General features: G+C 40.3%; 1 protein-coding gene across 1 annotated transcript in view; it reads left to right on the forward strand.

Moving 5' to 3' along the window:
- The first annotated feature begins 5,603 nt into the window (after positions 1-5,603).
- Positions 5,604-23,149, forward strand: part of TRHDE (thyrotropin releasing hormone degrading enzyme) — a 390,625-nt gene continuing 373,079 nt past the window's right edge. Inside the window, exons 1-2 of the mRNA XM_043565049.1 lie at positions 5,604-6,535; positions 20,254-20,527. Coding sequence (XP_043420984.1) covers positions 5,619-6,535; positions 20,254-20,527 — 1,191 coding nt within the window. The 5' untranslated portion in view covers positions 5,604-5,618. The remainder of the gene's footprint in view (positions 6,536-20,253; positions 20,528-23,149) is intronic.

The following is a 23,149-nucleotide window of genomic DNA, read 5'->3' on the forward strand; positions in this document are numbered from 1 at the left end:
GTCAAATGGGGGAAGTAACAGCACTGACCTCATAGGTTTATTTTCATGATTAAAAAAGATAACATAAAGTGCTTAGATAAATACCTGGTCCAAGATGAGCCCTTGAAAAATCTTAGCTATTATTTCCATTAATTCTTTCTGCCATATTTATCTAGAAACATGGGTTTGAACAGCTAAAAGTGATGGTAAAAACCATATTTACTATTTCCACTTCTTGAGCTACTAGACAAATCGACTAGTTTAACAGAAACATCTCCAGAGACTTACCTAATTTCTATTTTGTTTGTAGAATGTGGTACATACTATGTTTTCGGTTTTCATGAATAAACTGTAAACATTTCCATGACACAGTTTTTGCCTTTTTATGGAACTTTCTGACTGAGATCATAAACCAAAAAGCCTACAGTGAACACTGAAGAGTTTTAACTTGGTGTTAGAACCCACAAATAACAACACAACTTTCTTGAGATTGTAATTCTCTCCTCTCTGGATATAACGTTTAATGTTGGAATTGGTAATGACACTGTAGATATTTGATTACGCTTTTATATTGGCCATCTAGAGGGGACCTTTTGTGTTGTAAGACTTGTTCTGTTTTGGTGAAAGTGTAATTATGAGACTTTCCTAAGACTAATAACATATAGTAATATATTAATGCTTAGGGAATGTTTTCTTAAAAAAAAAACTTTACAGTTTTACAGATTTTATGTGAGAAAAAGAGACATAGTCAAATTAGATATAATTTCCTTTCAGATTAATATTTTTAAATAAATAGAAGTCAGACAACTAACAGTTAAATCAGGGTGTTAATTACAGTTTGCAAACTATAGACATCATGAAATTACACTGCCTCAATTATGGCTAATTTTAAACAACTCTCCTCATTCCCTCTTTAAGATCTTGAAGACTATTCTATCTAGAAGAGTGTTTCTTAAATGAAACCCCTCAACAATGTCAGGAGGTGCAGTGGTTAAATGGTATGAACTTTTGAAATCATGCAATATAAAAATATTAATAAAGTTGGCAATAAGGTGAGTTTTCTCAAATTAAAAATTTCATCAAATTATCACAGTCTCCGGGCACCTGGCTGGCTCAGTCAGAAGAGCATGCAACTCTTGATCTTAGTGTTGTGAGTTCAAGCCCTATGTTGGGCATAGAGCTTACTTAAAAAAAATATATATATGTATATATATATCTCACAATCTCAAACTTCAAACTGCCTTTTTATAATTGCCACATGGCGGCACCACTTTAGCTAGTAAACAGACTTCTGTCGTTCGTTGTCAGCATTAGTCTCTAATTGTGTGGGGCCTTCAGGAACACATCCCACTCAAAACATATCAGTCCTGTTCACTGCCAGAGTGGCCGTGGTTGTTTTCTCCCCAACTCCCCATGTTTGTGTTAGTGCGGTATATTTTTATGAAGTTTCTTTACCCATGAAACTTTGATTTTTTAATTGAAATTTTTTTTTCTTCTCAATAGAGAAACTTAATTAAAAATCATGGGAGAGCATAAAGAGACTAGTATGTTAGCTTTGGAATCTTTTTCACAGAATGAAAAAAACCAGGAGAGACCCCTGAGCACGAACACATCAAGAAACTGAGTCCTAAAGTAACTGTGTTAAGATAATGTACGGGGGTGAGGGCAGACTGGGATTTAGTTCTTTCTTCTGAGACAAGCTACTTCTGGATGTGAAGTGCTCATCACACTTGAAGGACTGAGTCCTTAAGGACACTTAAGCTGTGCCTCTACATACAAACCAGAGTGAAGGGAAAAAAAAAGCAGCTCTGGTGTCAACAGAATAAAGACTGAAGCTGGTGCATTCGCTCAGAGATAGTTCACGTTGATTATTCACAGGACCAAGGTGGAGATTTAATTGAAAATAACTTCTGTCGGTCTCATGTATATTAAGTGTTCGCACTGTTTGCACTTTTACAAGTCTCTTAAATCAACTATGGCTACAAAAGGTATTTAAAGACATTTGTTGGTTAAGAAAATGGTTATAAAATTCTCCCAACAATAAATGTGTTTTGGAGAGAAGCGTCAAGCACTCTGGAAAGTCTTATCCTGCTACAGGGCTCTAGCATTAGCAAAGTGCAAGCTGTCTTCAATTTAGTGATTGACAACACTGAAAGCAACTTCTTAATAGGAATATTAGTGAGTCATCTCTTTAATATTTTGGTTAGGTACATGATCTGAAATTTTGCCTCTTATTTTTTTCGTGGTTTCAGGGTAGAATGCACATTCTCTAGAAAAACAATATTAAAAAATTATTTACAAAGTGCTTCTCAGAGGAAGGGTGCTATACACTTTCAGAAATTAAAAAAAAAAAGGAAAAGCTTACTGGGACCCTTTCATAACACTGATATGAGACGAAGAAATATTTACCCACTTGACCTTGATATTGAGTTTATTGGATGAAGTTACATTTTAAGAGAATCAATATTTTAATAAGTTGTGTCCACTCCGTATTAATAAGGTTGTGTCTGCTCCACTTGGGTTTCAGAAATAATGCATCCACTAATTTAATCACAGTCAGCAGCAACTTTACTAATTGGTAAACATATACTTAAATTCTCAACTATTTGAGAGTTGCCTTGTAGTAATTTCAGAAGTACATAAACACATCAATAAAATGCAAATAAGATTAAAAGAAGTCTTCTTCGAATCTTTTCTAAACTAGTATCATTTTAGAGAAAGGTCTTAAAGATCCCATAGTGGGTGAACTCTTTATTTAGGTAGTGATTCTAAGACTCCTAGATGTTCCAGATCCCTCTGATAGTCCCAGTGAGTTGAATCCACGGATGTTAGATCGATAATCTTGAAATGCCAGATTAGTACCCTGAGGTCAGAGAAGTCTGGTGACCTGCTAAGAGTCACACAGTGCTTTTTGCCGGTCTGTACTCTATTTCCTGATTCTGTGAAAACAAACTAACAAATCCTAACTCCTCAAACTCTTAAAATGCATACAGCCAGATACATATGGACAGCAAGAGCATGGAGATTTAAAAACAGAGCAGAAAAAAGTAACTTGAACAGAATGTGGCATTTCCCTTGGTCTGTTGCTAGCGGCCCACATACAACATGCTTAAAAAAAAAATCCCACCCCGTACTTCTTTTCATCATCATTTAAAAAGGATTCAAATGGACCTTTAGGATGTATGGCTTTGGGCATGTAGCCCATCTGGGGATAAATGGAAAAGAGCTTCACTGAGCAAGGCTGTGTTTTCAGTGGTTGTCAGGCTACAGTTGATGTGTATTCTGTCTCTTCTTGTTGGTCATGCTTTGAAAACCAAACACAACATTTTAGTTGTATATTTTCAGGACTACAAAGCCAGTAGCATTTAACGTTCCCTTTTGCAAGAAAAATAATTATGGACATGATTTTTAGAATGCCTTAAGGATTTGAAGATGCGAAAGAAACATGTAAAAAGGAATTACCTCTTTTTATTCTGTTTTTTTCCCAGATTTTTATTTAAATTCTAGTTGGCTAGCACTCTTTTTATTCTTTATTTTCTATTTATTCTTTTTGTTTGTTTGTTTGTTTACTGATTCTGAACTCCATCACACTTTGTTTTATTAAAAACTAGAGACATCTGTCTCTAACAACCAAGTTGTTACCTTTGGGGTGGCTCTTTTCTGAATATTGTTCCAATTCGAGTTTTTTTGAACAAATTCTAAGGGTTGGATATCCCATGTACTCATATACACTCTGCACCATAATTTAAAACTTCTATAAACTTAGACAGACAGGAGTCCATAAGCAGCCAATTGTCTATGACCCTGTTTTGATGCTCCTGCCTCAGCAAACTATCTTCTTGATAACACTATCAAGAAGTTTAAACTATCTTCTTGATAACACTAAAAACTGCAAAAAAGTAATTGTGGCTGAATGAAGTGAAACACTAATCAGTCGCAGAATATATTTGTTCACTGCTTTGGTAAGTCTCCAGTGATGGGGCTCAGATCCCCAGCTTTTCTCAGTCTGAAGTTTTTGGTCTTGGATGTTACACTGTTGGCATTATATTTTAATCATTTTCCCAGTCTAAAAATAGGAATTATTCATTGGGAAAAATATTTCTTTTGTTTCACCTTGACTTCTGGAGGCTTCTAATGCTTCATTGCTAGCCTTTATTTTAGTACTGCACACCTGGACACATCATACTGTATAATATCTGTAGTCAGGCTTTGGAGAATTTGTTTCAATTTGCATACAATCCTCCAAATCCTCAGGCGAGCTAGATGTGAAATCTGATCCTGCCACAGCTCCCCAGCAGGATCTTCCTTCGCTGTCGGTGTTAATAGCCAGAGGCTTCAAGGATTCCCGCCCCCCCTCCCCGGGAGGCGCGATGGGGCTAAGCAGTCGGGAAAAGGGGAGACTGCGGGGCTGGCTGCGCTGAAGATTTACAATGTACTTCTTGCAGGCGGCTCAGCAACCCCCTCTGTGGCTGTGGGTGTCTGGTGTGACAGAGCGGAGAAAAGCTCTCTAATCTCCCAGTGCCTGCCTCTGCCGCTCAGCCGCTCCCCTCCCTCCCGCCTTCCCTGCCTCCTCGCGCTCTCTCGCTCTCTCCTTTGCCTTTCTCCGGGAGTTTCAGTCCCCTAATGCAGCCAGAGTAGCCTTGGCAATCTGGACCTGGAGACTGTGTATACACACACACACACACACACACACACACACACACACACACACAGGCACACACAAGCACACATGCACACGCACTCGCACACACGCACTCCGGCTCTCCCCACGGGGACACAGAGCAAACGCGGAGCTTCATCTACCTGAAGGGGATGGCCCGATCGGACACTTCTTGCTCACTTGTCATCTCCGGAGGTCAGAGCAACGTCGGAACGAGGGAGGCTCGCTGTCCGGTCTGCAACCTCACGCCGTTTGCCGCCACCGCTGCTTAAAGTGTCCAGGGTGGAGGAGAAGCCTTCTTCAGGGCAGATTCCCGGCGCGGCTCTGCGGCCCTGGGACTTCGCCCGCCTGGTTCACCCCGCTCTCTTCTTCCCCGGCCATCCTCTCGCCCCCGGCTGCGGAGTGCATGGCTCGGGCGCCTCCGCTGTTGCCGCCGCCGCCGCTGCTGCCACGAGCACATCCCACCCAGAGGACTGAACGCCGCCGCTGGAGTGGGGAGAGAAAGCGGAAGCCCTAACTTCCCTCTCCACCGCTCCCAGTCCTTTCTAGCGGAGGACCCGTTGGAAGGCTCCCGCAGAAAGGCGGGCGAGAGCTGGGCGCAGGGGAGGGCAAGCCGGGAGCCGCAGGCGCACAGGGGCGGAGGCAGCATGTGCCCCGGCGCCCCGCGCCGGCCGGAGAAGTAGCGCGCGGTGGGGCGAGCGAGACGCTCCTTAAGTTGGGCGCGTCCCAGAGCTCGCAGCCCCGCGCCTCGGCCGCCGGGGTCCGGAGAGAGGCGGGGCTGATGGGGGGCGCCCAGGTTGCTGTCGCCTGCGGCCAGAACCCGTCTTAAAAGAACCCGGGCCGGCGTCTTCAGGGTCCCAGCTGGCGTCGCGCCCTCGGCCCGCGTGCGCTCTCTGATGCCTGCGCTGGCGGTGGCCCGGGTGGCCCGCTCGCGGGGGGTGCCGGAGGGGGCGGGGGAGGAGGAGGAGGAGGCAGTGTGATGGCCCTGGACGGCGAGCGGGGGGAGCAAGAGGAGGAGAAGAAAAAGAAGAAGAAGAAAAAGAAGAGGAAGAAGAAGAAGGAGGAGGAGGAGGAGGAGGAGGGGGCTGAGAAGAGCAGCTCACCCTTCGCTGCCACGATGGGGGAGAACGACGCCGCGCTCCGGGCCGGCGGCAGGGGGCTCTCGGACCCCTGGACGGACTCCGTGGGGGTGCGACCCCGCACCACCGAGCGCCACATCACGGTGCACAAGCGGCTCGTGCTGGCCTTCGCCGTGTCTATCGTGGCGCTGCTCGCGGTCACCATGCTCGCGGTGCTGCTCAGCTTGCGCTTCGACGAGTGCGGAGCTAGCGCAGCGCCGGGCGCCGACGGCGGCCCCGCCGGCTTCCCCGCGCGCGGCGGCAACGCCAGCCTTCCGGGTTCGGCCCGGCGCAACCACCATGCCGGCGGAGACTCCTCGCAGCCCGAGGTAGGCGGGGAGGCCACCCCTGGGACCCCGTCAGCCCAGCCGCCGTCGGAGGAGGAGCGGGAGCAGTGGCAGCCGTGGACGCAGCTGCGCCTGTCGGGCCACCTCAAGCCGCTGCACTACAATCTGATGCTCACCGCCTTCATGGAGAACTTCACCTTCTCCGGGGAGGTCAACGTGGAGATCGCGTGCCGGAACGCCACCCGCTACGTCGTGCTGCACGCCTCCCGGGTGGCGGTCGAGAAGGTGCAGGTGGCCGAGGACCGGGTGGCGGGGGCTGTTCCGGTGGCCGGCTTTTTCCTCTACCCGCAAACCCAGGTCTTGGTGGTGGTGCTGAATAGGACCTTGGACGCGCAGAGGAATTACAACCTGAAGATCATCTACAACGCCCTGATCGAGAACGAGCTCTTGGGCTTCTTCCGCAGCTCCTACGTGCTCCACGGGGAGAGAAGGTAGGGAGGGAGGCGGTGCCCGGCGCCGCCCCACCCAGCCAGGCTGCTCAAACGGCTGGGCGGCCGGCGACCCCAGGGACCGGGCTGGCTTCTGAGACCCGAAAAGCGAGTGGTGGGGGAAGGAAGCGTAAGGTGGGGGTAGGACCATTACCCAGACCCCTTGGGATCTCCCACATACCCGGGCTTTCACTGCTGCCAACTCCACAGACTCACTCATCAGTGCCAAACAATGAATGCCACCCCCTCCTCTAGTCTGGAACCCCCACCCGTCAAAGTTCCTTAGCTAGCGTAGTCTAGCACAGGTCTTTTTAAAGTGTAGTGTGAAATCTGAGCGATACCAGGGTGGCATCAAAAGCCTGCCAAGATACGGTCCAGGGAAAATACGTGCGGGCCAAAGGCCGGGGCACATCCAAGTAAGAAGTCAGTGCAGGGCAAATCGTTCCCTCCCCCTCAACGTGCCCACCTCGCCTATTATCTGGCAGGCGCAGAGTAGAGAATGACTTTGGCTGCTTCAAGTTTTCCAAAACTGGAACTTGAGATTCAGAGCAGTAAGAGCAGGTCCAGGTGACAGACTAAGGGGGAGGCTGACAGGGACCCGGGGAGGCTCCCATGGTCAATGCCAGCGAGAAATTTCCTTGCAAGTGCTGCCAGGTGTCTCTTAACGCAGAGTGACTCCAGTTTTTTGTTGTTCTTGAGTTACTGCCTCTGGAAATGACTCCAGAGGTGAAAAGAGGGAAAGCTAGCGTCAGTCTCAAATGCCTTGTTAACGAGTGCCTTTGATGCTTTTTAGATTTGGACCGTCTTTTATTCTTTATTTTTTGGAGAGGCTGTGGGGCTTTCCACCACTTGTTTAGAGCTCAGACTTTGGAGTCAAACAAAAGTGGGTTCGAATCCCAGATACAACTGTGGCTGTGGTGAAGGCTCGAAGAAGCTGACGAATCTAAGTCACCAGTTGCTGACAATGACCGCCTTTAGTGCTTATCCAGGGACGTATGTTAACTCACTCCTACAAGAACCCTGTGTGGAAGGTGCTGTCCAGGACACTTCCTATCTTATAGATAGGGAAATGGAGGCAAGAGGTCAAGTCATTTGTCACATAGTGAGCTGACAAAGCAGGGATTTAGACCCAAGCAGTTTGACTCCAGAGCCCGGACTTTTAGTTTTAATTTGATGATAATAGTAATATTCTCACAGGATTGTTGCAGGTGTCCATGAACAAATGCATTGAAAAGCACTTAACCTATACCTGGCATATAGAGTGTCCACTATAAATATTGGCTATTATGAGTATCCTATGGTAGTAAGCATTCAAGCATATTATTGTATGAATAAACAAGTGATTCTTGCTTTTTGCCCTAATCCATTGCATTTAAAATAACCTTGAGTCATTAATGAAATGAGTAGAGGGCCCGCAAACAACCAAAATGAACTTAAAAAAGAAATCGACAACCTTAGAAGTAGAGGCAGGCTGGAGATTAGCAGTGATGCCCCTAGCAGAGCCTCCCCAGTTCTCAAATGATTTTCACAACAGCAGAAAACTGAGGCTCAGAGCAGCCCTGGGTGCCTGAGATCAGCAGGCTTGTCAGTGGAGAGGTAGGACTTGAACTTTGGTTTTCTGATGGGCCAGGGCTTGTGGTCTCTGCGAACTCACAGAAGAAGTTTGTTATTGTATAGGAGACTGGGAAATTTCACTGTGTTGTGGGAAGACACAAAAGTTTTATTCTTTTATAGTGTGCTATGAAGTAACCTCAGATAAATTTTCCAATGGTTTAGTAGCTGTGTGATAGCTAAAGCCTCCTATAAGTGAATGTATAAATTATTCACTTTCAAGCTCCTACAATCAGAAGTGGATAATTTAAGCCTCTTCTACCACTTCCTTCAACATATTCTGAACAATACAGATTAAATATATTTTTTAAAAACCCATGATCATATCAGATATGGGAGAAAAGGCATATAAGGCAAATTTGCATGTTGTGTTTGGAAACAAGCTTATGTTGAAATGTCAATAGTGGGAGTTGCATATCATTACTGATAAATCTTGCTCTAGTGAAATAAATACTTCCAACAAATCCTGCTTTTTTTTTTTTAAGCCATGCCAAAATGTATTTGGTGGAACTGAGCTTGTTTTGGTCAGCGCTTTCAAATTAACAGGACTCTTAAAAAGACCAGATGTTTCTGCTTGACCCATAACTGATTTCTTGTACCCCTAGTGCATGTTTGTGTTCAAACTCCCTCCCGATTTTCTCCCAAAGACATAAATAACTTGGTTGAAAGTTTAACCTAGTGTACATGTGGCTAAACTCTGCATCCCAATAGAAAATCAGGATTCAGTATTTCTGGGCATCTCAGGATGGTTTTGTTTCTAAATAGCATCTTAGAGAAAGTCCTTATTCTTCTTCATACTTTTTTTTTCCTTCAATACCAGAGTGAATATGATAATTTCTTGAATGTTTCTAGCTGGAGTTGATATGGCAAAGACAATCTAATGAGCCATTTCACAATTATGTTAATATTACATATATTAAAAGTTTTTTGATTTTTTGATTGCTGTTGTTACTATGGGTACTTGGAACACTTTATTTATTTATTTATTTATTTATTTATTTATTTATTTATTTACTTCAATATATGAAATTTATTGTCAAATTGGTTTCCAAACAACACCCAGTGCTCATCCCAAAAGGTTCCCTCCTCAATACCCATCACCCACCCTCCCCTCCCTCCCACCCCCCATCAACCCTCAGTTTGTTCTCAGTTTTTAAGAGTCTCTTATGCTTTGGCTCTCTCCCACTCTAACCTCTTTTTTTTTTTTTTTTTTTGGAACACTTTTTAAACATACTAATGTCAGGAACTCAGCCAGGTTTGGACTTCGGTTGGTGATGATTTTGTTCCCCAAATGCTCTGTAATCTGGCATTTAAAAACACACTTTCGAAGAGGACATAGATGCAAATTCTAAATTTTCATTTGATTAATGATTAAATAGCTTGATCTTTAGTTAGTCATAATTTTTGCCAATTTAATTGTTGGATAATTTTTGTAATAAAAATAAATACTTATGCTGCCTAATGAGGAGTCAAAGTGAACAACTGGAAATATTTAAAGAACAGTACTACAATTCGGTCCACCTTACTTAGCTTCTTGGAAACAACACATTAATACCCAGTCAATCTGGTTCTTTGGTTTACTCCTCAGAGGTCTGAGAGGAAGAAGTCAGGTGAGGGCAGGAAAATTAGATTTCACTACTGTTATATACTTATGACCCCTGGAAGGTTTTATCCCCCACTAGGTGTTGAATGGGACCTGGTTTTGTCCTACAGGGAACACTCAACATCCCTAGTTCCCATCCTGCACTGGACGATGGTAGAGGGACCCACTCCTTCTTAAAGCCCAAGGCTCCTCTACTTTCTGTTGAGCATTTGGCTAAAGGGAAAATTCACCACTTGTTGAATACTGCAAATAAGTTTCTCTCAGATTTGAAATGTTTGCACATGGCAGTCAGTTATCTCCATTAGGCAGAACACACACTCATTTTTGCCTCAAGTTGGTGCGTGGTAGGCAGATAAAAAGGGTGTGTATTTATGCCACAGGATCCTATAGTAGAATATACTTGCTTAGAATTAGGTATAGGTTCATTTACCTGAAGTAATTGCCGCTATCGGGTAGCCAGATGGCAAGCATATCCATGTTCAAAGTAGGGTACCTTATTTAGAACCAGATGGTTGGACTCAAAGAGGAAATTTACTCAAAGTAAATGAATATTTTATTCACTTTCAAAAGGGAGACTATTTTTCTTTGACAAACTTTGACTGGGTCTATAATATGCCACAGTTACAGAACACAAAATAAAAATAAGTGGTCTTTTTCTATAAAAGGTATTTAAAGAGAAACCATGATCTCCAAGTAAAATTGGAAAATAATACTGTGGTTCTCAAAGAGAATTGCAAAAACTCTTTTGCAGGAATCTTGTGGAGAGGCTAGAGGATTTTATGGATAGGCATTTGATCTTTTGTGGTATTAGTGTAGATGGTTTGATGCCTTGTAGTTTTCTGGACTGAATTAATAATCATGATATTTAATAAAAACAAGAAAACCACCACATTGCTTTTATGTTGAAAGCAGCCTCATTTCTCCCATTCACTCTGGTGAGGAGATATTGTTACATGAGCAAGCTGGAATTCATGTCTTTTTGCTCCTCTGTAGAAGGCTCTGAACTGAAAAACTTGTAAAAAACCATTTGTGTCTGTGAAAACTTTTTTTTATATGGTTCCTTTATGGACTTAACTCATTGCCTTTCTGTCAGACACACATAACCATATGGCCAAACTGAGTCCAGTCTAGATTTTGGTCACAATTTAGAATGCCACCAAAAAACCTAATCTACAAAAATCGTTTTACAAATGTTTGTTCAGTTAATAACGCAGTTGGGTGGGAAAATCCATACAGTTGGTGTTTATCTTGCTGTGTTTTTCATGAGGCCATCTTATTTGATTACTCTGGATAGTAATAAAATACACACTTTCTCTGAAAGAGTTAAAGTAGTTTTTATTTATTCAAAGTACTCTGAAGCCTAAACAGGGCCTATCTGCTCTGGATCTCTTTTGAACAAGATGGATCTGTGACTGGTTTTCTGGTATTTGGTTTGCAAAGCATGTTTATTTCCTCAAACCAATTCTCACCAATGGGGATGGGAATGGGCTTCAGGCAGTAGTCCAGGGTGATGATTTAGGTTTGCTGAGGATGGGGACATTTGTCCATGTGATGACAAGAAAGAATGGGACTCCTTTAAGCACATCTGCAAAGGATGGTATAAAAGGAGCAAGGAAGAAATGATTAAGGTTTAATACATAAATGTTTTACAGTCTGTAAGGAAGGGTGTTCCTCATCACCCCATGTTCATTATCCCACTGGCCAGCAATGATAATCATCATCACTGTCAAAGTGGTCAACTTCCTTTTAATTGTTTGTCTGTCCCCTGTGTGCTTTCAGATTTGCAACAGTGGCTGGGGTCCTCCACAGCTTTTCAAAGTCCCATGTCATCCTGCTTTTTGCCACTAGAGAGTAGACAATAGCAAGTCGACTGTCACTATGTTGAATGTGGGTGAATATAAAGATAAAAGATACTCCCCACTCTTCTCAGTTTCCTGGCCAATCTGGAATGATGCATGTGGCCACAATGGATGGTGGTGTTGGGAATAAGATTGGCAAGATAAGGTGGGGCTGAATTGGGGGGAGGGGCCCCATGCTCACCCCTCCTGACTTCCCTGCTCAGTTACTGAATAAATGAGTGGCTGGGTGGTTCAAGGAGCTCTAGCACTGTTTTTTTCAGAGATAGGATGAGCTGATCCTTCCTAGTTTAGACCTACGTTCACTTGCAGGGTGAAGTTTTACTTTAATTATTCAGATCTTTCCCTGTGACCACACAGATGAAAAAAAATCAGAGGAATGGGTAGAAAAAGAATGAAGTTTTAAAGTTACCGCTCTTGGTTACTTTTTATCTCTTTTAAGAACAGTTTCAAGCCACTTTTGGTTATGTTGGTGGATGGAAAAGATGTGTGTGTGTTTAGTGTGTTCAGGGACTCTGAAACCAGGCTGCCTGGGTTCATGTCCTGACTCTGCTTCTTACTAGCAAAGCTAGCTTTATGACCCTGGCTGCATTTCCTAACTGTTCTGTGTCTGGTGTCTTCATCTGGAAAATGGGGATGATGATAGGGTTATTGTGAGGATCACATGAGTTAAGTAATAAAACATTTAGAGCAGTGTCTGACAAATGGTAAACACTTTTGTGGGTATTAATATTATTATATTATTCTATGGCTGGAGATCTACTCTTTGCACTGGTACAGGGTCATAGAGGGTCAATATTTTTACCTTGGGGTTTCTCCTACTAGCAAGGCAGGGGTGGGAATTGTCCTTGTAGCCATTGCCTCCACTGCTCTTTGTTTTGCCCCACAAGCAAAATTCAAAAGACAGAGGAGAAAGCAGAGCCTTTCCACCATGAGGAAGAGAGCGAAGAGAAGCGCTATGGTATTGCCCAGCTAGAGAAACGCCATGCTTGAGCCAGACATGATGAGATGGAGAGGGCTGAGAGAGCAGGAAGAGAATAAGGAAACAAAGGGAACAGACACCTCTCTGATTATGGTGCTGCTCTCTATCAGCAGTGAGAATAGCAGAGGTCGGGGGGGGGGGGTGCCCTCCTTGTCACTGGAAGTCGGTGCATCAAATTGTAAAACCCCGAGGACCAAGGGAGAGGTACACCAGTCATTAGCTATTGTTCCCAAGACTTTGAGTTCTGACAGTAGCAGTATTTTATAATACTTACACAATGCTTTGCCTCCTTCCAATATTAAACAAACGAATCTCAGACACTAGTTTATTTATGCCTATGAGAACCTAATATTATGGCTTGCAGAAGTAATTTTAGTGCATTCATAATATTCTTCATCAATGGTGATCAAGCACTCAGGACTCATTTTTGATAAGAGTATTTAGTACATAAATAGGAAAACAATTATGAATATTGTGCTCTGTTTTTATAACACGATTATTCACATATGCACCACTTCCTACATACATATTGCTGGCATTATTGCATTATGTTTTTAGTTTACTAGAATGGTTATTTAAAAAAATAGATTACACGCTTGCTTATAGCACTGAATATTCAGCAGGAGTACTTTTCTGAAATGGCAGAGGTTTAATGACTCATTGAAGTACATAAAAACACACAGTCTAAACAACGACCCATTTTGGCTTAAAATGTTTTGTCATTGAGTAATAATTTGCATTTTGATTAACAACCTTAACTTTAAATGGGACACGTGTAACTTCCATGACCTTGTCAACTGAGTCCATTTACTGCAAACAGTTGAATAGTAACTAGATGTTCCATTAGAACTTTTCGTTAGATCTTGGGAGTTTTTATTATCAATCTGAAACTCTTGCAACACCAGGCAGATTGCTATTGCAATGGAAGCAAGTTCAAAGATCATTTTTCACTGCTGTATGTGTGGTATGCATAAATGTGGTCCTAATGGAAACCTCTCCAACGGGGCATGCCCTTTGTGAGGTTCTCCTGGTTTTGGTGGGCTCCACAGAGAAAAGCCATGAATCAATCTGCATGCTAACAGTGTCATGCAAATGTTGGTTTCCTCTGCATATTTTAACTTTATGAAAAGGCAAACTGAAAATAATGGAACAGAAATTGTTTTGTATCACATACAGTAATTTGTTGGCAATATCAGCCAACGTTAATGCATTACTTCTGCTGAATCTTATCATAATGACTTGACACAAGTAGCTTGCCTAGTGAACTTCCGCAGAAATAAGAAGAAATCAATTCTCTGTATCCTTCAGAAGCAACACAGAGCTCTATGCCCTCCTCAGCTCAACCAAAATGTCAAATAGACAAGTTGTTAAGAAATAAAGTGATTTATTTTAGATAGAAGAGAATTAAAATACATGTATATTATTTACGTTTTTCTCGTTATGCTAAAGTGGCATTCTTGGAATGACACTTCTAGATGTCACTTTTGGAAGTGGAATTTTTCATGGTAATAGAGAGATTCATTAAAAGATGAAAATGATTTTGTTTAAAGAAGCAGGAGAAAAACCGAAAACGAACTACTTGTCCCTATTACCTTCTGCCTCCTGCTGTTTTATATTACTTCTTGCTGCATTTGCATATGTATTTTGGATCCATACTGTATATTACAATTTTTTCTATTTTTAATTAATTTTTTGTACTTCTTCTATCTGGTGTCCTGCTACCAACTCAAACTTACTTCGAATTTACTCAAAACCCAAATTCATTATTTTCTACTCACCTTCTTTAGAGGCCTCTCTGCTGTTTTTAATGTCAGTAAGCAGAAGAGAAGTGCCCCTTCCACCAGTCGAAGGCAACCCTAAAATACATACAATGAAGACAGAATTCTATTTTTTTTGAAATCCAGCAGAACCTGTTGCCTGTTGAGGGTACTGAGCCTTGAACTAGGTCTCTTTGTTAGACAGGAGAATATCAAGGGTGAGAGGGGTGTTAGAGATGGACCAGAAATACTGAGTCCTGATAAAATGAGAATCTGTGAGAGAACAGACAGCGCACTAACTTAATAAGTGAGTCGATACTTTTTTAAAGGCTTATTTCTGTGCTACTTACAGTCGACTTGCTCACTTCGTCATCTGCTTCTGACCTTTAAAACACTACCCAGGCTTTAAGATCAATTCTTAGACTTCTTCCTCCATAAAGCCTCTTCAATTCTTAAGGCCAGTAGTTCTCAACTGGGTAAATTTTTTGCCCCCTCCCCCACCCCCGCCCCAACGCCAGGGTACAATACAGTTGCTGTGCCTGGATATGTTTTGGTTGTCACAGCTGGGTGGGAAATGCTACTGGCATCTAGTGGTAGAGGCCCTGGATGCTGTTCAACATCTTAAAGTGCAGAGGACAGCCCCCCACAAAGAATAATTATCCAACCTTAAATGTCAGTAGTTCCAAGATTGAGAAGCCTTGCTTCAGGAGAATGTAAGTTCTTCGTACATTTTCCTTCTTTGTCATGGCTTTTTGTAGAATGCCGGTTTAGGTATTTGTTTAATTTCTTTTATTAGAGTATAAACTCCTTGAGGGAATGATGCATATATATTTATCTTTTTCTCTTCAGTATTGAATAGTCAAGAATAATGATTAAGAGAAGCAAATGCATTATAGAGCTTGCAGTAAAAAGCTATTTAGTGGTAGTGTAATTTACTATTAAAAAATCTCATCAAATAGAGAGAATATTTTATTTCTGAATATTGTACAGTTACAGGATCTTGAGCTTGGAAAAGACCTAAAAGTAATCTCATCCAACTGTTCTTCTTCATCAAGGGACTTCTTTTGATTTCCTAAATACTGAATTGAAATTCCATTGCAATCGTCCTCAGTTGCCAGACTGTGAAATTGGTATTTCCTCATTTAGACATTATCAGAATATATGGTGGCCCTCTGTGCATAGATATATACTGTGTGTGTGAATTCATTAAGAATATTAATTGCAGAAAAAGTCACTAGATGATCTTTATATCCCTTTCAACCCTGAGAATCAGTGATTTAAATTGCTAGCTTTACTAACATATTTACATACTATGTAAGGCAAAAAGAGGCTGCACAACATGATTCTTCTATATAAATATTTGGTTTATTAATTTCTCATTAACCCAGAGTATTTAATATTCTACATCTAATAAATTCCTACCCATTAATTGCTTAATGCCAAACACACCTTTGATTTTTACTTAATGACTAATACATTCTAATAGCATCCCCTCTGTTGAACTCTTGTAGAACTTTCCCCCCAATGTTGTTACTTGTGTTTTTATGTATATGTATATATATTTTTTCTTTTCAGTTAGATTGAAAAGACCTTAAGGACAAAAATGGTTATATTTTTAAAAAAATCCTACCACGTACTTAATATAGTGAAAAGCTCATACACAGCAGACCACATCTATTTGTTCGGTGGTGGAATTGGAGTCCTCAGATACTTGAAAGTTAAAAAGGAACACTTTTTCCTTGTATATGAAATCCTGTAGATAAATTTTAAACAGCTCAGGAGAGAAATATCAAGCTCAGTGGATATTTCAATTAATAAGATGGAAAGATGAGATACAAGAACATTAGGTAAGACAAAAGCATGTGGAGAGAAATTGTAAATGGGTACATGTTAACTAAAAGGTAGCGACATTTCATTAAACAAAACTATTACTGTCAAAAGAAAATCATAAGGAAAAATACTACCATGGTACCGGCAAATTTGGAAAGAAGAACCTTTGTTACCAAAAGTCAAATTAAAACATTGTTTATAAATTACGGCTAATGATTCATTTTACTCTTCTTGAAATACAATTACTTCTTACTGAGATGCAGAAAATGTGACTGCTAGACACAGCTTTGTACTAATTGCCAGTATAAACTGTGGACAAATCACTTAACCCTATTGGAACTACTTTTTCATTTTAGAAATTTATGAGAGCTGGACAATTTGTTTCTAAGATTGCTTCCAACTTTAACCTTATATTCATCTGAAGATTTGTAGTTAAGACTTTCCCATATATTATATCATTTTGTCATCTCGACAGCTTTGGAAGGAAGGCCTAGAAAGCATTATTATTTTCCTTCTACTAATGAAAAAAACAGGCTCAGGCATTACCCAAGCCTGCTATGTAGTAGCCCAGTACTGCTCCCAAGCTAACTCCCAAGAATCCTCTCTCTGAGAATAAGTATACAATTCATCTTGAAAATGTCTTATTTTTCTCCATTTCAAAACTAAGTTTTAAAAAAGTAGGCTCTCAATGATAAATGTAAGCTTCATAATGTTAAAATGGTATGAACTTTTACATCTGATGGTTGAGCTAGGGATAGCCAATAAGATTCAATGCACATATCAACTCCTATTAATTGGTAGTAGCTGCCTCAAGTGCTATGCTAAGAATAATTCTGAGGCCAAGTTTGGGTTCAGTGGGAAAGTGAGCCATGTTAGATTAACCATGAACACTGTGGATGATGGAGAGAGGAGTGGTGGCAGAATTACTTATAGGGGAAAGGGCCTTTTATATATATTTTTAATGTTTATTTATTTATTATTTATTTATTTATTTATTTATTTGAGAGAGAGAGAGAGGGGAGAGAGAGACAGAGAGAGAGAGAGAGAGAGAGAGAGAGAGAGAGAGAGAATGAGCAGGAGAGGGGCAGAGAAAGAGAAGGACACACAGAATTCAAAGCAGGCTCCAGGCTCTGAGCTGTCAGCAGAGATCCCAATGTGAGGCTTGAACTCATGAACTGTGAGATCATGACCTGAGCTGAAGTTGGACGCTTAATTGACTGAGCCACCCAGTCACCTCAGGAAAGAACCTTTTATTTTTATTTATTGTTTATTTTTTTAATATAATTTATTGTCAAACTGGTTTCCATACAACACCAAGTGCTCATCCCAACAAGTGCCCTCCTCAATGTCCATCACCCACTTTCCCCTCTCCCCTCACCTCCATCAACCCTCAGTTCATTCTCAGTATCCAAGAGTCACTTATGGTTTGCCTCTCTCCCGCTCTGTAAATTTTTTTCCCCTTCCTTTCCCCCATGGTCTTCTGTTAAGTTTCTCAAGATCAACATATGAGTGAAAACATAAGGTATCTTTCTTTCTCTTCCTGACTTATGTCACTTCACATAATACCTTCCAGTTCCATCCACATTACTACAAATGGCCAGATTTCATTCTTTCTCACTGCCAAGTAGTATTCCATTGTGTATATAAACCACATCTTCTTTATCCATTCATCAGTTGATGGACATTGAGGTCTTTTCCATAATTTGGCTATTAGTGCTGCTATAAACATTGGGGTTCATGTGCCCCTATGTATCAGCACTGCTGTATCCCTTGGGTAAATTCATAGCAGTGGTATTGCTGGGTCATAGGGTAGTTATATTTTTAATTTTTTGAGGAACCTCTGCAGCACCAGTTTGCATTCCCACTAACAGTGCAGGAAGGTTCCCATTTCCCCACATTCTCGCCAGCATCTATAATCTTCTGATTTGTTCATTTCAGCCACTCTGATGGTATGAGGTGATAACTCAGTTTGGTTTTGATTTGTATTTCCCTAATGAGGAGTGATGTTGAACATCGTTTCGTGTGTCTGTTGGCCTTCTGGATGTCTTCTTTGGAAAAGTGTCTATTCATGCCTTCTGCCCATTTCTTCACTGGATTATTTGTTTTTTGGGTATGGAGTTTGTTGAGTTCTTTATAGGTTTTGGATACTATCCCTGTTTCCAATATGTCATTTGCAAATACCTTTTCCTATTCCATCAGTTACCTTTTAGTTTTGTTCATTGTTTCCTTTGCAGTGCAGAAGCCTTTTATCTTGATGAGGTCCCAATAGTTCATTTTTGATTTTAATTCCCTTGCCTTTGGAGATGTGTCGAGTAAGAAATTGCTGTGGCTGAGGTCAAAGAGGTTTTTTCCTGCTTTCTCCTCTAGGGTTTTGATGGTTTCCTGTCTCACATTCAGGTCCTTCATCCATTTTGAGTTTATTTTTGTAAATAGTGTAAGAAAGTGGTCTAGTTTAATTCTTCTGCGTGTTGCTGTCCAGTTCTCCCAGTACCATTTAAAAAAAAAATTTTTTTTTAATGCTTATTTATTTGGGGGACAGAGAGAGACAGAGCCTGAATGGGGGAGGGGCAGAGAGAGAGAGGGAGACACAGACTTGGAAGCAGGCTCCAGGCTCCGAGCCATCAGCCCAGAGCCTGACGCGGGGCTCAAACTCACGGACCGCGAGATCGTGACCTGAGCTGAAGTCGGACGCTCAACCGACTGAGCCACCCAGGTGCCCCAGTACCATTTTTTTTTTAAATGTTTTTGTTTATTTTTGAAGGAGAGAGAGACGGAGCCTGAGCCGGGGAGGAGCAGAGAGAGAGGGAGACACAGAATTTGAAGCAGGCTCCAGGCTCTGAGCTGCCAGCACAGAGCCCGTCCCAGTACCATTTGTTAAAGAGACTCTTTTTTCCATTTTCCACTTAGTAACGTTTTATGAAGTCTGATATTTAATTGCCTTATATCGAGTTTTATAACTAGTATTATCAGAAAAGTTTAATTGACTCGTGTCATGAATGTTTTCATAAATAATGGTCTCCTTTTTTTTAAAAAAAAAAGGTTTCCTTAAGGTTCTTAGTTTGTAACTATAACTGAAAGAATGTAGAGGGTGCTTCTAGCTAGAGTTTTAATGAGATGCAACTTTGCAGCTTGATCTGAAAACTTAAAGATTTCTATAAATTTATATAGATATATACACATGAGCACACATTGACATGTTTATATTTATTATATTAATTTGTATTGTATTAACATAATAATATCAAAGTTATAATTTATGTAATAAATATATAGGTAGTAAAAACTAATATTCTCTGGGTCATTGAATATAAACATGTGTCAAAAGGCTCAAGTAAAGTTAAAGATATTGTGAATCAATATCACTTATTGGCTGGCTGCCATTTATTAGCTGTCTGATGGTTGCTCTTCATCTTTTACAGTGATAGATGCTTTACACGCTTCTCCTGTAAAAAATATTGCACACTTTACAATATTTTTTAAAAGTTATGTTTGATTATTTCCTTTCAAGCGATGAGCACCTATACCTTAGGGAAATTTAGTAATCATCCAGGATACAGCTGAGAATGTTGTGAGGCCAGAATTTCAACCAACTTTTGTCAGGTTTCAAAGTTCTTACAAAATCAGATCGTGTCTTGCTGAAGTTTGAGGGCACAGATGTTTCCCACTGGTGGTCTGTTCTACATGTATCTGATGACAACATCAGATTTTGGTTTTACTGTCTTTACTTATACAGCTTTAGAAGAGAAAATGGGGGGCATACTAAAAAGGAGAACCATTATTTCCAAGTATTTTTCAATGTGATGGAAACGAGTTGTTTTTCTGTAAAGTGTCATATTTTCTCTAGTAAGCACTGGTCTGGGTTTGGAGAATGTATCTCAAATGAGACAAAAACTTCCCTGAAGGAATTTTGTTGTCGGGGAAATATACATGAATTGTACTTTCATGCTATTCATGAACTTCAGTTCAGTTCAGAACTTGTGATTTGGCAAAAATATATTATTTTATCAGCAGAAGCATGTAAAATGGGCATAACTTAACTCCAGCCATAAATGTAATTGAGAATGTCATTTTCTTTTTTCCAGGTTCCTTGGTGTTACTCAGTTTTCGCCTACACATGCCAGAAAGGCATTTCCTTGTTTTGATGAGCCAATATACAAGGCTACTTTCAAAATTAGCATCAAGCATCAAGCAACCTATTTATCTTTATCCAATATGCCAGTGGAAACTTCCGTGTTTGAGGAAGATGGATGGGTTACGGATCACTTTTCACAGACCCCTCTCATGTCTACATATTATTTAGCCTGGGCAATTTGCAACTTCACGTACAAAGAAACTACCACCAAGAGTGGGGTTGCAGTAAGTATTTTAAACTTAAATATGTTTTTAGATACTGTATACACTGTATAGTAATCTGATTTCTGGATTAACAGCTAATCATTGTTATCCTCTTTAAATCTTATGTAGCTGAATTCTTTTGTTAACCGTTAGGGGTAAATTTCAAAGAGTCAGAGAGGACTGTCTCTTCCCTACCCAGCCCTTTTTATCCCGTTTACCACCTCTCCCACCTCCACCATCCCTGTCCCTCTTCATCTTCTGAGTATTTCTGAAACATCTGTTGTTTGTTTTGGGGAAGTTGCTTGTCTTTACTTATATGACTGGGAATCCTGCTGCCTTTTATTGTGAAATATTTCAGATATCCAGAAAATGGAAAGAATAATATAATAAACTCCACATGCCTACTTGCTGGCTCTAGAGAATCTGAACATTTTACCATCTTTGCTCTAGTCTTATTTAGTTGTTGAGAAAGTAAAACACTTTGGATAGAGTTGAAGTCCTCTGTGTACACCTGCCTGATCTCATTGCCTTGCCTCCTCCCTTAGAGATATCTCCTGTCCTGAGTTTGATGTTTGCCATTTCTGTGCATGTTACCATACGATTATCAAGTATGTATATATACTTCTCTATATATGGATGCAATGCTTTACACTTTCATATAAGTGGTTTATATTATACATAGTTCTGCAACTTATTTTTATTTCATTTTAGTTTTTACCTAAAGTTATGTTTTTGTGGTTTATCTGAACAGATTGTTTGAATGAGGAAATCAAAATTTGTCATCCTCCTGTAGATAAACATTTTAATGTTTCTGGTTTTCAAATATTAACAACAATGCTCAGTGAATATTTTGTACATGAATTCTTCTGCCAATGTGCTAGAATTTCTGTAGGGTATAAAGCTTCTCTTAGCCTGTAACACCCAAGTGCATAGAAATACGTTCTTAGGGGAGCATGATATATAGGAAACCTAGAAAATTCATGCTCTGCATTTAATTTATAAAAGGAATCAATTGGACTCTGCGTGATAACTATCATTTGTGACAGCATGGTGTTCTAAGCATTTTTTTGCATACTATTGTGTTGCACTAGTCAGGCCAGGTCAGGCCATGCTGAGTTAACAACTTCCTCCTCATTTCAATGGCTTACACAATAAATATGCATCTGTTTTAATTTTTATGTCACCCCTAAAGCAAGGTATTATGATTCTCTTTTTCTGGATGAATAAAGTAAATTGGGGTTTAAAGAGATTAAGTAGCTTACCCAGAGTCAAAAATTAAACAAGTGGTAGAGCTGTAAGACAAACTTTTGTTGGTCTGATCCCAAATTTTGGGCTTTCCCTCCTTGTGCCTTAGGAACTCTGTTTCATCATTTCAGCTGTATGTCTGTGAAAGAATCCAAGCAATGATTCTCCCCATCCACTGGCCATTGTATTCAGTGTTGCTTAAATGTAACAAAAGAGGCGAATAGAAATCTATACTCTTATTCTGTAAGAAGTTCATAGGTCTATAACAACCTAAACTTTGAAAAATGGGTTTATATAAATAATTTTTTCTCAGGGTTATTTTAAATATACATCACTGTGGAACCTATTTAAAAAATAAAATCAGCCTGCATAAAAAATTAATGCCATTATTGAAGAGCTGCGTATAGTGAATTAATCTACATAATCATTAAAATTAGGTCCTAAATGCTGGCTCTGGAGGGCCAGAAGACATTTTACTCTTGTGGATTTATACTCATTTGTTATGTTGAGTTCCTCTGATGTTTGTTGATGACTCCTTCAAGGCTGTTCATGTTGGACCACACACAGAAAAGGAACACCAAGACATCTCGTTTACTTTGACGTCTTCAAAAGTTGATGATTGGCTTGCTGTGCATCAGCTTGCAGCACAGCGCATACTGGAACTGTTTTTTTCCAGTATGTTTTCTTTAAAGCATCTTAAAAGTATTCTCAGCCCTACACAATTAAGCTTGTTGCTAAGTGACCCATATTTAAAACCAGACACACTCTAATTATTTAGATGTGACTTTTATTAGAGTTAAGAATCCAAGTAATTAGTAAACATTTTAAAATTCCTACTTAATAATTTTTATGTAGAAAAGATAAAATATGCTACCAGAGAGCATGAAAAGGTCAACTGAAATAAAATTTTAGATTGTATAATCTAAAAATACTAAGGATAATAAAAAGGAAAACAAAATTGCCCCTGGGAACCCTTATTTATCAACTGTGGAAATACAGTTTAAAACCTGCTTCTTTTTTTCCTGTCACCCCTTGGATATCCAGTTTATTTTATCTTCACTGCATGAAGGAAAATAAGCACGTAGTAATCACATTTCTGAACAGCTGGAAGGAGTGAAGTTTAGCCTTAAAATCTTGAGTGTGGAATAGTCATGTGAAGTCCACGTGGTCATTTTGGATCAGAAGCTGATGCAGTTTTCTTTGAGATATGAAAGAGTAACTTGAGTAGCATCTTAATAATTTACAGCTGAATCGCAACAGTGCCTGAAGTGTGATCTTTGAAGCATCATCATTTGCTTCTCAAGTTGTCTGCATTTTGCAAGGCACTATCCTAAGTAATTAGAAGGGTAAAAGACTCTTAAGATCCTTCTAGTACAATGGTCACATGTGCATCTTTCA

Source organism: Prionailurus bengalensis, chromosome B4 (genome assembly GCF_016509475.1).
Source record: "Prionailurus bengalensis isolate Pbe53 chromosome B4, Fcat_Pben_1.1_paternal_pri, whole genome shotgun sequence".
Classification (NCBI taxonomy): domain Eukaryota; kingdom Metazoa; phylum Chordata; class Mammalia; order Carnivora; family Felidae; genus Prionailurus; species Prionailurus bengalensis.